The sequence below is a fragment of the Leptopilina boulardi genome, unplaced genomic scaffold (genome assembly GCF_019393585.1).
Source record: "Leptopilina boulardi isolate dan_hultmark-lab unplaced genomic scaffold, ZJU_Lbou_2.1 LbouV2_41, whole genome shotgun sequence".
In the NCBI taxonomy this organism is placed as follows: domain Eukaryota; kingdom Metazoa; phylum Arthropoda; class Insecta; order Hymenoptera; family Figitidae; genus Leptopilina; species Leptopilina boulardi.
In genome coordinates, this window is record NW_026137985.1 from 827718 (window position 1) to 845372 (window position 17655).

The window sequence follows — 17655 nt, forward strand, 5'->3', positions numbered from 1 at the left end:
ACATGTTCTTGTGCATAATTTTTTGTGCAGGTTTCATGTACATTTTCTTGTACCAGATGTGGAACAAGTTCTTGTACATGTTCATTTATGTCTTTTAAATTAAAAATTAAAAACTTTAAAGGCTGCGCAGTAGTTTTCTGAAGCCTTTACAACTGCCTAATAATTTTTAGCATGCATAAGTGAAGAGTTTTAATAATTATAACTTATTAAAATTTCAAATTTTTTTAAAAAAACATTTTTAAACCAATGTTCTTGTACAAGAACATAAACTTGTTCATGTAAAAGTACTTGTACATGAAACCTGCACAAAAAATATGTAGGGTAAGTCCGGGGGAGTTGGCCATGCGGGAGAGATGGCCAATTCAAATATTTTATAGAATTTGCTGCTAAGTATCGTTTATTAAAGATTAGTTCGCTTTATTTTGTGGCAAAGCACAATTAAAAGAAAAAACTTCACGAAAAATATTGAAAAAATAAGTAAAAAACTGATTTGTTATTTTGACTAGTTCTGATAAAAAGTGATGAGTTTACGTTTCACACTGGTGTTATGTTCTTTTATAGAATAATTTTGAATTTAATTTTTTTATGTAAAGTACATGACCCAAGCTTTGTCATAATTTTATATTTATTCAAAAATTTTATTTATTTATTTAAATTTTAGTTGTGTCAATTTGTCTCCTGACATTAGGAGAGATGGCCATGTTTTTTCGAGGTGAGATGGCAAATGACATTTTACATGACATATATTGCAACAAGACACTCCAAAAAAGATTTTCAAATTTAAATATGATCAAATAAAATAATCCCTATTGTGTAATTAAATCTTAAAAACGTTTATAAACAATCATAACACAGGTCTACAAAATAAGACTTTTTTATATAGATATCAGAGTGGTTTTCAATGTATTTTTATGTGCTGAACACGATCCCGGGTTCCAAAATTGCGTATCACGTCTGGATTTTGAGTAAAGTGGGGGTAAAGTCTCCAAGAACCGTGTTTTTGAGTGTTTTCAGTATTTTTTTTCTTAACCTGACGTGATTGAGACTTTTATATAGGCTTAAATTAAAGCTCATATCTTACACTTTAAGACACATAGGTATGCGCAAGATAAAAAAATTTTGAAATTTTGATTAAATTGGGGAATGACCCCAAAAATCTTTTTAAGTGACTTGAACCTAATTTTTTCAAAATTTCAGTTTTTTTTTATCTTGCGCATACCTATGTGTCTTAAAGTGTAAGATATGAGCTTTAATTTAAGCCTATATAAAAGTCTCAATCACGTCAGGTTAAGAAAAAAAATACTGAAAAGACTCGAAAACACAGTTCTTGGAGACTTTACCCCCACTTTACTCAAAATCCAGACGTGATACGCAATTTTGGAACCCGGAATCGTGTTCAGGACACAAAAATAAGTTGGAAACCAATCTGATATCTCAAAAAAATTCCTTGTAGCCTGGTTGTGTTAGTGAGACAATGATTAGTTCGAAATGTAGTCAGAACAAGAAAAAAAGACTTTAATCCCTTTAAATTAAAAATTTTGATAAAGCGAAAAGCTAAAGATCCTTCCTCCCACAACTGCAAGAGCACTTTTATTTTACCATAATTAATTAACTCCTTCCTCCCACAACTGCATGCCCCAAAAATGCCTTCTTAATGCTCCCTACTTTTTTTCCTTCCTCCTTGAAACAAAACACACTTATTGTCTTAATTAAGAGTAAAAATTGAGCCCTCTGCTTCAACTAAATTCACTGCTTGTCCCAATTAATAGTACAATTCACCCCACCTTCCTAATAAGGACGTTTCTTGTTCAAATTAAAAGTACAAGCACTGCAAGAATCAAGATATATAAACAAAGTTATTCCTTTCCCGTTTTCCAAGTTCAAAACTCAGTGTCACATTCCTTTTTTTCCAACGGTATTGAACATGTTGAAAGACAAAAGAACCCAATTTCCATTGTCCAACGATTTTCCACATGTTAAAAGACAAAGAGAACCTCATTCCCCTTTTTCCAACGTTATTCAACATGTTTAAGAGATTAAACGAACCCCATTTCCCTTTTTCCAATGGTATTCAACGTGAATTAATAGAGAAAAAACACACGCTATTCCCGTTTTCCAATGCTATTTAACCTAAAACAATTTCAAGCGTCTAAAATGATTTTTAAACACTTTTTCTGAATCACCCTGTATGCAATGCAAACTTGCAATTTGGCATTGCAAACTTGCTGCATACATTTGTGCTATATGAGAGTGACAACTGTCGCATTTAGCTTTACTTGACTTTTTGTAGAAGCTGCTTAATGAGTCCTTTACAGGCGTTATAGAGACATCCCTATTATGCAGCCAGTTTTTATTCCGTCTATCTTTTAACATATGTTTAATCAAGATGGCTACCGCAAGTGAGTTATTCTGACCATGATTCCCTATAATTTCTGATCTCAATTGAAAATTTCTGTTTAAGATTTTGAACAGAGATTTTTAATAATAGGGATGGACTTCAAATAGGGCAAAAAGATATCTTGACTGTATCTGAATTTATTGGTTATAGTGCTACAATGTGAAAATTTGTAACAAATAAAATCGTGTGCTATCCCTATTGAAAATTTACACGTGTAATTACACGTGTAAATACGCGTGTATTTACACGTGTTTTTACACGTATCGATTTGGACATGGATATACACGTGGATATACACGTGTATAGGGGCATTATTACTTTCAAAGATATTTTGCCAGACTCTCTACGTGGAGATACACGTGTATTTGGGACTTAATTTTTTAACAGAGATTTCCACTCTTCCTCCACGTGTATATATACATGTGTTTTCATGACATAATTTTTTTTTAAAGATATTTTTCCATATTCTCCACGTGTATTCGGGAATTTATTTTTTAACTTATATTTCGACCATACCTCCACGTGTATATACATGTGTTATCATGACTTAATTTTTTTAGATATTTTTCCATATTCTCCACGTGTACTCGTGACTAAATTTTAATAAAAGATATTTCGACCATATCTCGACGTGTATATACATGTGTTTTCATGACTTAATTTTTTTTAAAGGTATTTTTTCATATTCTCCACGTGCCTGTACACGTGTACTGGGGACTCAATTTTAATAAAAGATATTTCGACTATATCTCCACGTGTATATACATGTGTATTTAGGACTTAATTTTTTAGATATTTTTCCATATTTTCCACGTGTATGTACACGTGTACTGGGGACTCAATTTTAATAAAAGATATTTCGACCATACCTCCACGTGTATATACACGTGTATTTACATGTGTTATCAGGACTTAATTTTTTTAAAAGATATTTTGCCATATTCTCCACGTGTATATACACGTGTACTCGTGACTCAATTTTAATAAAAGATAGTTTGACCATACCTCCACGGGTATATACACGTGGAGAATGTGGAAAAATATCTTTAAAAAATTAAGTCTTGAAAACACATGTATATACACGTGGAGGAAGAGTGGAAATCTCTGTTTAAAATTAGAAAAAAATTACACGTGTAATTTATACTTTGTTATTTTTCAAAAAATTACACGTGTAATTACTTTGTTATTTTTCGAATATGTTTCAAAAAATTACACGTGTAATTTATACTTTGATATTTTTCGAATATTTTTCAAAAAATTACACGTGTAATTTATACTTGAAATTTGAAAATTATTTTCAAAAAAATTACACGTGTAATTTCATGTTGCCTAATCTACACGTGTAATTACACGTGTAATTTATACTTTGATATTTTTCCAATATTTTTCAAAAAATTACACGTGTAATATATACTTTGATATTTTTTAAATATTTTTCAAAAATTACGCGTGTAATATATACTTTGATATTTTTCAAAAATTTACACGTAAAATTTCACGTGTAATTTATACTTTGATATTTTTCGGATATTTTATAAACTGTAACATGTATAATTACATAATGTTTTACCGGTTTTTTTACACTTCGAAACATTTATTCTATTCATTTATGATGCAAACTCCAATAAACAAACGTCAAATCAAATGTTGAAGAGAAAATGATTCACGGTAAGAAAAAAATAATTCACCGTAACGCTCCAATTCGGTTTTTTTGCCAAACCGAATTCAGCTTAAGTTACCATCAAGTCTTTTCGCTTACTCACAATTCTTTTTTTTACTGGGTAAAGAACAATATTTAAATTGCATAAAAAATTATAATTATTTATAAATAATGGGAAATAAAAATATAGAGCGCGTATTAGGATAAAAAACTGTTAAATATGATGTTAGTCACAACTCCCCATTTTCTACATTTTTAAAATAGTCATAGAATAATTAACACATCGAAAGTTTATGAGAATTTTTTTTATTTGTACGTCGAAAGTTATTAATGACAGCTAATTTTTATGTATTAAACATTGTGATCACTTTTAAAAAATTAGTGGAAATGGCCTAAACATAAAGAGCCCAGTAAAAAGAAAAAGATAAAAGAACCGCGGATTCCGGTTACAAGCTCAATATCTGGTAAACGAATCCATGAGAATCTCGGATACCAGCACTTTTCGGTATCTATTTCAAAAGCAATCCAAAATTATTTAATTAAAAGGGAGAAAAAAATTGAAATGAGTACTGTATTATTAAGTTTAATAATAATATTGTGATTATTTTAAATTGATTCTGCAATAAGAAAATAGAAAGAAACCTCGTTAAATTAATATCCAACGTCGGTAAGGTAGAAAAGAATATTTTCCGAATAGCAAGCTAAAATTACCAACATTAATTTTTTTTTTAATGCAGAGGTTAGAATAAGTAAGAATAATTGTTTTTTGTTTAAATGTACGTTTCTTTAATAAATTATCATTTATTTTTGCTTCTAATTTAATTTCCCATCGTTTCTGCATCCATTTAATTGCTTTTTCTTGATTAAAAGACCTACAAAAGTTGTCCGTTTCAGTTAGTTTACAAGCTTATATGAGCATTTCGGATACCGAAAAGTGCTGGTATCCGAGATTCTCATGGATTCGTTTACCAGATATTGAGCTTGTAACCGGAATCCGCGGTTCTTTTATCTTTTTCTTTTTACTGGGCTCTTTATGTTTAGGCCATTTCCACTAATTTTTTAAAAGTGATCACAATGTTTAATACATAAAAATTAGCTGTCATTAATAACTTTCGACGTACAAATAAAAAAAATTCTCATAAACTTTCGATGTGTTAATTATTCTATGACTATTTTAAAAATGTAGAAAATGGGGAGTTGTGACTAACATCATATTTAACAGTTTTTTATCCTAATACGCGCTCTATATTTTTATTTCCCATTATTTATAAATAATTATAATTTTTTATGCAATTTAAATATTGTTCTTTACCCAGTAAAAAAAAGAATTGTGAGTAAGCGAAAAGACTTGATGGTAACTTAAGCTGAATTCGGTTTGGCAAAAAAACCGAATTGGAGCGTTACGGTGAATTATTTTTTTCTTACCGTGAATCATTTTCTCTTCAACATTTGATTTGACGTTTGTTTATTGGAGTTTGCATCATAAATGAATAGAATAAATGTTTCGAAGTGTAAAAAAACCGGTAAAACATTATGTAATTATACATGTTACAGTTTATAAAATATCCGAAAAATATCAAAGTATAAATTACACGTGAAATTTTACGTGTAAATTTTTGAAAAATATCAAAGTATATATTACACGCGTAATTTTTGAAAAATATTTAAAAAATATCAAAGTATATATTACACGTGTAATTTTTTGAAAAATATTGGAAAAATATCAAAGTATAAATTACACGTGTAATTACACGTGTATATACACGTGGAGGTATGGTCGAAATATCTTTTATTAAAATTGAGTCCCCAGTACACGTGTACATACACGTGGAAAATATGGAAAAATATCTAAAAAATTAAGTCCTAAATACACACGTGGAGATATAGTCGAAATATCTTTTATTAAAATTGAGTCCCCAGTACACGTGTACAGGCACGTGGAGAATATGAAAAAATACCTTTAAAAAAAATTAAGTCATGAAAACACATGTATATACACGTCGAGATATGGTCGAAATATCTTTTATTAAAATTTAGTCACGAGTACACGTGGAGAATATGGAAAAATATCTAAAAAAATTAAGTCATGATAACACATGTATATACACGTGGAGATATGGTCGAAATATAAGTTAAAAAACAAATTCCCGAATACACGTGTATATACACGTGGAGAATATGGAAAAATATCTAAAAAATTAAGTCCTAAATACACATGTATATACACGTGGAGATATAGTCGAAATATCTTTTATTAAAATTGAGTCCCCAGTACACGTGTACATACACGTGGAGAATATGAAAAAATACCTTTAAAAAAAATTAATTCATGAAAACACATGTATATGAGAGATTCTTTTTCAATCGCCCCAGCCCAAAAAGTCAATGTTCTGGGATTGGCTTCATACTTTGGTAAATTGTTCTCCTATATGATAGTAATAAATCCCTAAAATATAAACTCTTAAAAAAAATATTTGTAGAAAGTAGAGGGGGTTGAAGTTTTGACGTTAAGGGTAACATTGTCATTTTCAAATCCGTATAACTATGACAAAAGTTTAAGGATTTTAAATTATCAATAATGAATTTTAATGCATTTTTCACGTACTTTTCAAAAATGTATACGAAATTTAAAAAAAAAAATTTTTGACCTCTTTTTTTCAAAATCAACCCTTATTTTTCGATTTTCACCCCTTCGGGAATTTTTTTTTTTTTTTTTTTTATTTTCATTGGAAAGCTGAGGTTTTTTCCGATGAGCTATGTAAATATGAAAATGGGACAACAATAATTTTGTGAGAAACAGAATATTAAAGTAGGCGGTGCCGATAAGGGTGCCGTTAAGGGTAACATTGTCATTTTCAAATCTGTATAACTATGACAAAAGTTAATGGATTTTAATTTATCAATAATGAATTTTAATGCATTTTTCACGTACTTTTCAAAAATGTTTACGAAATTTAAAAAAAAAAATTTTTTGACCCCTTTTTTTCAAAATCAACCCTTATTTTTCGATTTTCACCCCTTCGGGAATTTTTTTTTTTTATTTTCATTGGAAAGCTGAGGTTTTTTCCCATGAGCTATGTAAATACGAAAGTGGGACAACAATAATTTTGTAAGAAACATAATATTAAATTAGGCGGTGCCTACTTAAATCCTCAAAGATGATCTCCAGGTATACCCCTTATCGGCACCGCCTACTTTAATATTCTGTTTCTCACAAAATTATTGTTGTCCCATTTTCATATTTACATAGCTCATCGGAAAAAACCTCAGCTTTCCAATGAAAATAAAAAAAAAAAAAAAAATACCCGAAGGGGTGAAAATCGAAAAATAAGGGTTGATTTTGAAAAAAAGGGGTCAAAAAATTTTTTTTTTAAATTTCGTATACATTTTTGAAAAGTACGTGAAAAATGCATTAAAATTCATTATTGATAATTTAAAATCCTTAAACTTTTGTCATAGTTATACGGATTTGAAAATGACAATGTTACCCTTAACGTCAAAACTTCAACCCCCTCTACTTTCTACAAATATTTTTTTAATGAGTTTATATTTTAGGGATTTATTACTATCATATAGGAGAACAATTTACCAAAGTATGAAGCCAATCCCAGAACATTGACTTTTTGGGCTGGGGCGATTGAAAAAGAATCTCTCATATACATGTGGAGGAAGAGTGGAAATCTCTGTTAAAAAATTAAGTCCCAAATACACGTGTATCTCCACGTAGAGAGTCTGGCAAAATATCTTTAAAAGTAATAATGCCCCTATACACGTGTATATCCACGTGTATATCCATGTCCAAATCGATACGTGTAAAAACACGTGTAAATACACGTGTATTTACACGTGTAATTACACGTGTAAATTTTCAATAGGGTATGCATTGGATAGAAAATTACATTTATTAGTTATAAATTTTCACCTTCAAATATATTGAGCGGTAATATCTAGGTATTAATATTAAATATCAATCTTTCTCCGTAAAATACTAATACACTCAATGAATTTCGCTCTGTGAATTCTTAGAAGCGTCACTCATTTAAATAATAAATTTTAGAACAAATACGTAATAATAAAAGTTAAACTTATAACTTATTAATATAAGTTTAACTTTCAGAAATTTTATCGACAACGTGCATAACACCTCTTCAACAATCAGGAGAGTGTGTTCAGATAAGAAATTGTCCAAGTCTCTTAAATATTTTACGAACCAAAGGAGAAGCTGCTGGAGATTTCTTACGTAGATCCGTATGTCAATACGAAGGAAAAAATCCTATAGTATGTTGCCCTGCAAAATTTAACGACAATAATAATAATGGAAACATAAATCCTGATACTAATAAGGAAACACAGCATCTTTTTGACAAATATAATTCTTTACATCCTCCACAATGTGGTTTCAGTAATATCAGTTACTCAAGAGTAGTTGGAGGAGTTCCTGCAGAAGTAGGTAAATATAACAATAAGTATTTAACCAAAAAGCAATTAAGGGGTTGCCTAATCGCTTCAATGAAAGCAAAAAGAGACATTTTTCGGTACAGGTTTCTCAAAAACTATTTAACTTATCGTTTCGGGTCTTGTTGCATTCAATTACAGATATGGTCAAGAATTCAATCAAATATTTACAAAACTTCAGGGTAACAGAAAATGTTTTTATAAGTGCTCTTCTGTAAAATAAGATTTTTTTGAACTTTCGGTACATGTCTCTTTTAAACCAATGAACCGATTTCAAAAATTTTTGTTTTTTTAGTAAGGTTTCAAAATACTAAACAAATAGTTTGACATGATTCTGATTTGTTTTGAAAAATAAATACATATAAACATGAGAAAAAGTCGCAGTAATTTTTTTTATCAGTGGGTTTAATAAGGTTAATATGGTTTCTTTTTGCATTGATTTAAGGTGATTAGGCATCCTCTTAAATTTGCAAGTTTAATTAAAAATGTATGTTTTACCTTTTTTCATCCCCGTTAAGAAACAACGAATGTACAAATATTGCAAATTTACAAAATTGTTTACAAATATTAAACAAAAGTTGATAGTTTTTAATTCTTCTGAATACACGAATTTACATTTTTACCCGATTCCCCACTGAACATTAAGATACGAAAAAAAATAGATTCTATTCTCAGTAGGGATAAAGTAAATAGAAAATAATCAGACATCTTATATTCCACAATGCACAAGTTTTAGTTAAATAAAATTCAATTTAAATGAAATTTAAAACAAATTGGAGAAAATAGAAAAAATATATCATTCGCAGTCGCATTCATTTATTGACGTTTATTTGACATACTTGCGTTAACGCATTGTAGTTACCTTGTACAGTATGCCTATTCAACAAAATGTTGTAGTCGTTACAATAAATTTTTATCAATGCCCAGACAGCATAAAAACTTGCAACACCCTTGCAGCAACGCGTTTTGAACGGAATAGCGTTGAAACACCGTTGGGAACACAACGGTCACTAAAAATGTTATTTAAACAATAAAATATAATAAAGTATTTATTGGTATTTGTAGAAAAAGTGTTCACGAGTAATTTAAGAGCATTTGAACCTTCGTGACGTCACAAATCATGGCGCATGGCACGCAAACTTCTCAGGTATGTGAAAAGCACAATTTTGAATATTTTTTAAAAAAACCTTTTGGAAAATGTTCAGAATAACATAGACTCTGTCTGTTATGTGCGGAAAATTCAAAATTTTGCGTTTAAAACGTTTTTTAAACAATGTTAAGGTCACAAATCATGGCGCATGACACGCAAACTTCTCAGGTATGTGAAAAACACAATTTTGAATATTTTTTAAAAAAACCTTTTGGAAAATGTTCAGAGAAACATAGACTATGTCTGTTATGTGCGAAAAATTCAAAATTTTGCGTTTAAAACGTTTTTTAAACAATGCCTACATATAAGCAATTCGCGTATTTTTCCTTAGTTGTGACAACCAACTTAAACGTTGTTTAAAAAACGTTTTATACGCAAAATTTTGAATTTTTCGCACATAACAGACATAGTCTATGTTATTCTGAACATTTTCCAAAAGGTTTTTTTAAAAAATATTCAAAATTGTGCTTTTCACATACCTGAGAAGTTTGCGTGTCATGCGCCATGATTTGTGACGTCACGAAGGTTCAAATGCTCTTAAGACCTTATTTGTATCAATTTAATAGAAAATAAGTGAAATAAAAGATCAAATATGGAGCACTGTTATATTAGGGTATTCTGTCAAATTTTTATATAATTCAATGAAAAGTATGTTAGATATGATTTTTTAATAAAAAAAACAGTGAAAAAGTATTAATTTATTATTTCAAAGCATTTGAAAGGGTAATAAATAGTAAAAATTAAACACTAATCGAATTCTCTAAAAGCTCGTTACTCGGGGTTTTTTTCCGGTCACTGATTACGAAACTGATATTAGATTCTCAAAATTCAAAATATCGGGTTCGTTACCTAGGGGTTTTTGGTGTCGCTGATTCCGAATCTAATATTATATTCTCAAAATTCAAAATTGCAGATCAAAAAAATTAAATATTAATCGAATTCTCTAAAAGCTCGTCACTGGGTGTCTTTTTCCGGTTCCTGTTAACGAAACTGATATTAGATTCTTAAAATTCAAAATAGCGAATCAAAAAAATTGAATATTAATTGAATTCTCTGAAAGTTCGTTACTTGGGGGTTTTTAGGGTCGCCGATTACGAATCTGATATTAGATTCTCAAAATTCAAAATGGCGGATCAAAACAATTAAACAATAATCGAATTCTCTCAAAGCTCGTTACTTGGCGTGTTTTTTTTGGTCACTGATTACGAATCTGATACTAGATTTTCAAAATTCAAAATGTCGGGTTAATAAAATTAAACACTAATCGAATTCTCTGAAAGTTCGTTACTTGGAGGTTTTTAGGGTCGCTGATTACGAATCTGATATTAGATTCTCAAAATTCAAAATGGCGGATAAATACAATTAAACAATAATCAAATTCTCTCAAAGTTCGTTACTTGTGGTGTTTTTTTGTCACTGATTCCGAATCTGATATTAAATTCTCAAAATTCAAAATTGTGGATCAAAAAAATTAAATATTAGTCGAATTCTCTGAAAGCTCATTACTCAGGGTGTTTTTGCGGTCACTGATTACGAATCTGATACTAGAATTGCAAAATTCAAAATGGCCGATCAAAAAAATTAAACACTAAACGAATTTTCTGAAACCTCGTTACTTGGAGTATTTTTCCGGTCACTGATTAGGAATCTGATATTAGATTTTCAAAATTCAAAATGTCGGGTTAATAAAATTAAACACTAATCGAATTCTCTGAAAGTTCGTTACTTGGAGGTTTTTAGGGTCGCTGATTACGAATCTGATATTAGATTCTCAAAATTCAAAATGGCGGATAAAAACAATTAAACAATAATCGAATTCTCTCAAAGCAATTAAAGTAAGACACTTCAAGCATCGCTTACCAACAGTCTTTAACAATTTAGAAGATTTTTTTTCTTTATTTACTGCATTTAAATTTCCTTGTTTTGATCTAATTTCATTACACAAAGTACACTCACATTCTTTACCTGACTCTGATCCACGGGTTTTTATTTTAAAATGATACTTTGAGTAGTCCGGCATTTGAATTGAGCTTTTCAAACTTACATTTGAATTAGCCCTCAAAATTTTGTGCCTACAAGCACAACAAACAACAGCAGGTAACCGTAAATCCTTTTCATTAAAATCAGGAAATAGCACTTTGATTTCAGATTCTATTTTACCTGTAGTTTTAAAATACTAATTTTTCGGTTTCTTTTTGCATATCAAGCACATATTGTGACGATTCTGTTCATGGGTTCTGGCAGATTTACCTTGAAACTCCATCTTTAATGATTGCTATTGCAAAATGAAGATATGATATAATAGGTTAAATAAACATTTTTAAAGGAAGGTAATAGTTGATATTCCGCTAATTATACTTACACAGCCTTTGAATAATTTTTTATAATCGATTTATGTGTGTTAAATACATTATTTTTTCATTAAGTATTTTGATGTAAAAAAACTATACGTCGTTTCACAAACTAGAATGGTTAATCAAGATTATTTTACAATGACAGATGTATTCTCAAAACTGTAAAAAGCACCGACTTCAGAGTAAACAACTATTTGATCACTACTATAATATATATATTTATATGTAGAATTAAAATATAATTAATAATTCTATGATTTATTATAGTTTTTATACATTAAATAAATTTTGGTTCCTCATAAAACACTATTTTTGCAATTAAACTAATTTTTTTTAAATCCGGCACGTAAACTGATTTTAAAACCTATTAAAACATGTTTTTTATAAATCGAATTATCATAATCAACAAGAATTTTTGAGTGCCATTTAACTTTTATTTAAACCCCCTTCGGGCGCACCATGGATCATTAGGCCCACTCCAAAACTTATTGCAAAATTTTATTCTTATTTTCATGTGTGTAAAAATAAAAAAAAATCACGCCTAAATTTAAAAAAATTTAATTTGTTTATGAAAAATCGCTGTTTTTTATAAACAAATTCAAATTTTTTTTTGTTAAGTTATTTTGAAAGTCGATAAAAAACTGAAACTTTTTTGTATGTTGGTCATAATTCCTAAATTCAATACTTTTAGAGTTACATGTCATTGAAATTAGGTGTATTTCAAAAAAACTTGAAAAAATCAGATTTTTAAAAATTCATAACTCGTAAATTTGAGCACTTATAAAGAAATAAAAAAAAATACGTAAACCTTTTTTTTCTACAAAGAATAAGAAAAAAATATATTTAGATGAATTTAAGGCCAGGTCCAAGTGAGGCAGCGCCATCTACATTGATACTAAAATTTTGGAAAATTTTCAACAGTCTTTTCTTGAAAACAAGATGGTAAAATGCTTTTTCCTTTATAGATAATTGATTATTGACAAGATATACACCAGCTAAAACTTTTTTTGAGTTAAAATAATAAAAAAAAATTCATGTCAATAAATTAAATATGAGCACTTTTTTCACAAAAACTGTAACAGTACTTTCTCAGAAATTACAATCAAAAATGCAATTTCCATTAGGAAAATTAATAAACGCTAAAAAATACACGACCTAAGATTTACCAATCAAGAAAATAAGAAAAAAAAATTTAATAAATATTTAACATATTGATACTGATTTACTGATTGTGACAGCCCTTTGGTAGATTATGTATTTCAGGTGGTTACCAACAGCGCCAATCTCCTCCTTTCGGCAAAACTGCGAAACGTCTGGTGACATATATAACCTGCCAAACGGCTGTCATAATGAGTAAAATATGTTATGTTAAAATACTTTTTTTTTTGTTATTTTCGTGATTGGTAAATCTTAGGTGGTGTATTTTTTAGCGTTTATTAATTTTCCAAATGGAAATTGCATTTTTGATTGTAATTTCTGAGAAAGTACTGTTACAGTTTTTGTGAAAAAAGTGCTCATATTTAATTTATTGACATGAAATTTTTTTTATTATTTTAACTCAAAAAAAGTTTTAGCTGGTGTATATCTTGCCAATAATCAATTATCTATAAAGGAAAAAGCATTTTACCATCTTGTTTTCAAGAAAAGGCTGTTAAAAATTTTCCAAAATTTTAGTTTCAATGTAGATGGCGCTGCCTCACTTGGACCTGGCCTTAAAAGGTCATAAGTAAATCTCACGTGGAATCGCCCATATATATTTGTGACTTCGAAAAATCATAAAACATTATAGAAAATAATTATTAGCATGGTTGCTAAATTTTTCATTAGAACATTTTATAAAACTTCTAAGAAAACATTTTCAACATTTTTTGAATTATTTTTTTTCAATATTAAAAACATCACAAAACTTCGAAACTTTGGTAATTTTTAAATTCAATTTTAATGACATTTTAAAAACCTCATTAACATCACAGGAAAATTTCAGCCTCATAGGAACCTTGTAGAACACATTGACAACTGTAAGTGCTTTTTTTTATTTGACCCCTTAAGAACCTACAAGTAACACTACCCAAGTGCCAATCGCCGATTGACTTGAGTCTTTGCGCATTTTTTAGAGGAGCTAAAAATATTTGATACGTACATTTTTATATCGGCAATGAAGATGTTTTAAGGGTGGAAAACAGGGGTTGAAAAGTCATATTTTGAGTGGCAAAATATACATATCATGATCATTAAAGAAAGTTTAATTAAAATCATTATTTCATTATTTAAAAAATGTTTGACACTTCTTTCTTGATTTCCTAAAAGATACTGCTCGGTAGAAATTACCGTTATAAACCTTTTTGAATGGGGTGAGTGAAACCTTTAACCCTTTAAGAACCAAATATACAAAATTTTTGCATGATTTCACAACCAATTTTTCAAAGTGATTTGAATCGCTTGAAACTTGTTACTCGGGGGTTTTCGGGGTCGCTGATTACGAATTCGATGTCAGTTTTTCAAAATTCAAAATGGCGGATCCAATATGGCGGAAGACATTTTGAAAATCAACTGCAATTTGATTGAAACTTGTTACTCGGGGGTTTTCGGGGTCGCTGATTACGAATTCGATGTCAGTTTTTCAAAATTCAAAATGGCGGATACAATATGGCGGAAGACATATTGAAAATCAACTGCAATTTGATTGGAACTTGTTACTCGGGGGTTTTCGGGGTTGCTGATTACGAATTCGATGTCAGTTTTTCAAAATTCAAAATGGCGGATCCAATATGGCGGAAGACATATTGAAAATCAACTGCAATTTGATTGAAACTTGTTACTCGGGGGTTTTCGGGGTTGCTGATTACGAATTCGATGTCAGTTTTTCAAAATTCAAAATGGCGGATCCAATATGGCGGAAGACATATTGAAAATCAACTGCAATTTGATTGAAACTTGTTACTCGGGGGTTTTCGGGGTTGCTGATTACGAATTCGATGTCAGTTTTTCAAAATTCAAAATGGCGGATCCAATATGGCGGAAGACATTTTGAAAATCAACTGCAATTTGATTGAAACTTGTTACTCGGGGGTTTTCGGGGTCGCTGATTACGAATTCGATGTCAGTTTTTCAAAATTCAAAAATGGCGGATCCAATATGGCGGTAGACATTTTGAAAATCAACTGCAATTTGATTGAAACTTGTTACTCGGGGGTTTTCGGGGTCGCTGATTATGAATTCGATTAAAAATTGGAAAATTGAAAATGTCGGATTTAATATGGTGGGCGAAAAATTGGGAAAGGGGTGATTAAAATTTCGTAACGAAACTCATGTAGAATAGATAAAAAATAAATTATCTGTGAATTTTTAAGGTTCCTAATTAGGATTCTAAAACCAATTTTCAAAAAAAACTGACATCGAATTCGTAATCAGCAACCCCGAAAACCCCCGAGTAACAAGTTTCAATCAAATTGCAGTTGATTTTCAAAATGTCTTCCGCCATATTAGATCCGCCATTTTGAATTTTGAGAAACTGACATCGAATTCGTAATCAGCGACCCCGAAAACCCCCGAGTAACAAGTTTCAAGCGATTCAAATCACTTTGAAAAATTGGTTGTGAAATCATGCAAAAATTTTGTATATTTGGTTATTAAAGGGTTAAAGGTTTTACTCACCCCATTCAAAAAGGTTTATAACGGTAATTTCTACCGAGCAGTATCTTTTAGGAAATCAAGAAAGAAGTGTCAAACATTTTTTAAATAATGAAATAATGATTTTAATTAAACTTTCTTTAATGATCATGATATGTATATTTTGCCACTCAAAATATGACTTTTCAACCCCTGTTTTCAACCCTTACAACATCTTCATTGCCGATATAAAAATGTACGTATCAAATATTTTTAGCTCCTCTAAAAAATGCGCAAAGACTCAAGTCAATCGGCGATTGGCACTTGGGTAGTGTTACTTGCTAGTTGAACCTTGTTAATTTCTCATTGAAACAAAAACCAATTAAAAAGATACTAGAACCTACTTCACAGTCAATTGTGTTTCTACTTTTTTAATGACTTTAATGAGGCTTTTTACCAGGGCAGAAACCTTTGAGTAACAAGTTTCAAGCGAAGTTGATTGAGTTTTAACTTTCAGTCCACCATATTTTATCCGCCAATTTGAATTTTGAAAATCTAATGCCACATTCGTAATCAGCGACCCCAAAAACTTCCAAATAACGATTTTGGAGCGAATCCGTTAAAATTTTAATATTTCGAACGTCGCATATTGGATTCGCTATTTCGAATTTTTAAAAACCAACAGAAAATTTGTAATCAGCGACCTCAAAAATCCATAAGTGACGATTTTCAATCGGATCTGATCAATTTTTAAAAATAATGTCTGCCATATTGGATCCGCCATTTTGAATTTTTAAAAACCATTAACGGAGTCGTAATCAGCGACCTTGAGAACCCCCAAGTGATGATTTTCAGGCGAATTTTTTAACTTTTTCGACTTTTGGCCAAAAATCGGTGTTTCTGGCCCACTGTGCGTTTTAAAGACACCCAAAGTATGTTCTATGTCTTCTCCAGGACCGTTTCTAGAACGATTTGAGAATGTTCAGATGATGAAAACTATGATTTAAGGAAGTGTCTCGCCACTACCGACGTTCTTTTGTGTCGGTAGTCGCGGGACATTACTATAAATCGTTAATTAATCGTTCTTTTAAAGACCTGTGGTATCTATAAATTAAATTTAGATATATTTTATATAGAAATACTATATTTATCGCTGATTAAGAATTTTGAAAATTACGAAATTGAAGAATTCGACTTTATCAGCAAAGTGACATCTATTAGATGTCATTAAAACTCCTTGGTTCAGAGTTAGGTGTTTCATGTGATAATTATATCGATATGATTTGTCGACAAATAATTATCAATTTTTGAATTAATTTTGATCTGAAAAAATAAGCTGCGTGCTCGAGTACACTGTGCATCTGTGAGGACTCGAACCTCCTTAGTTGCTGCCTAACGCGGGACTTCTGCCGACTAATGCACCATGCCAACACAGCCTGAACGACCAAGCCTCTTATATTCTCAGATCAAGCCCATAACTAGTCAAGAGCTATAAATTAAATTTGTAATAAAAAGTCCTACCTGTCCGCCGATAAAGATACAGAGATGATATTCTTAAAAATATGATTCCTACACAAAAAAAACAAAGCGTGTACCGCGATTACCGACTCTTCCCTATTATTTTATTTTTATTATTTTCAGGTGATTGGCCATGGATAGCTGCTCTTGGATATCAGTTTAAAAAATCTAGTGAAAATATTAAATGGCTTTGTGGTGGTTCTTTAGTTTCTTCAAAACACGTTTTAACTGCAGGACATTGTGTCTATAATCGTCCAGATTTAATATTAGTGCGCTTGGGAGACTTAGATTTATTCTCAAATACTGACAACGTTCAACCACTTGATGTTCTTATTGAAAAATATATTTTACATCCTGAATACAGTGCAACTACCTATACAAATGACATTGCTATTTTAAAATTAAAGGATAATATACCCTTCTCAGGTAAGAATACATAGTGCAATGGTTTAAAATATACCATAAAATACACTATCTGTAAAGATTTAGAAATAAATTATACCATTCACTT

At 30.1% G+C, this 17655-nt stretch overlaps 1 protein-coding gene across 2 annotated transcripts in view; it reads left to right on the forward strand.

The window, feature by feature from the left end:
- Positions 1–17655, forward strand: part of LOC127289487 (venom serine protease Bi-VSP-like) — a 102623-nt gene that overhangs the window by 50517 nt on the left and 34451 nt on the right. For both annotated transcript variants that reach the window (XM_051317447.1, XM_051317448.1), the window contains exons 3-4: positions 8176–8508; positions 17268–17570. In XM_051317447.1, coding sequence (XP_051173404.1) covers positions 8176–8508; positions 17268–17570 — 636 coding nt within the window. The remainder of the gene's footprint in view (positions 1–8175; positions 8509–17267; positions 17571–17655) is intronic.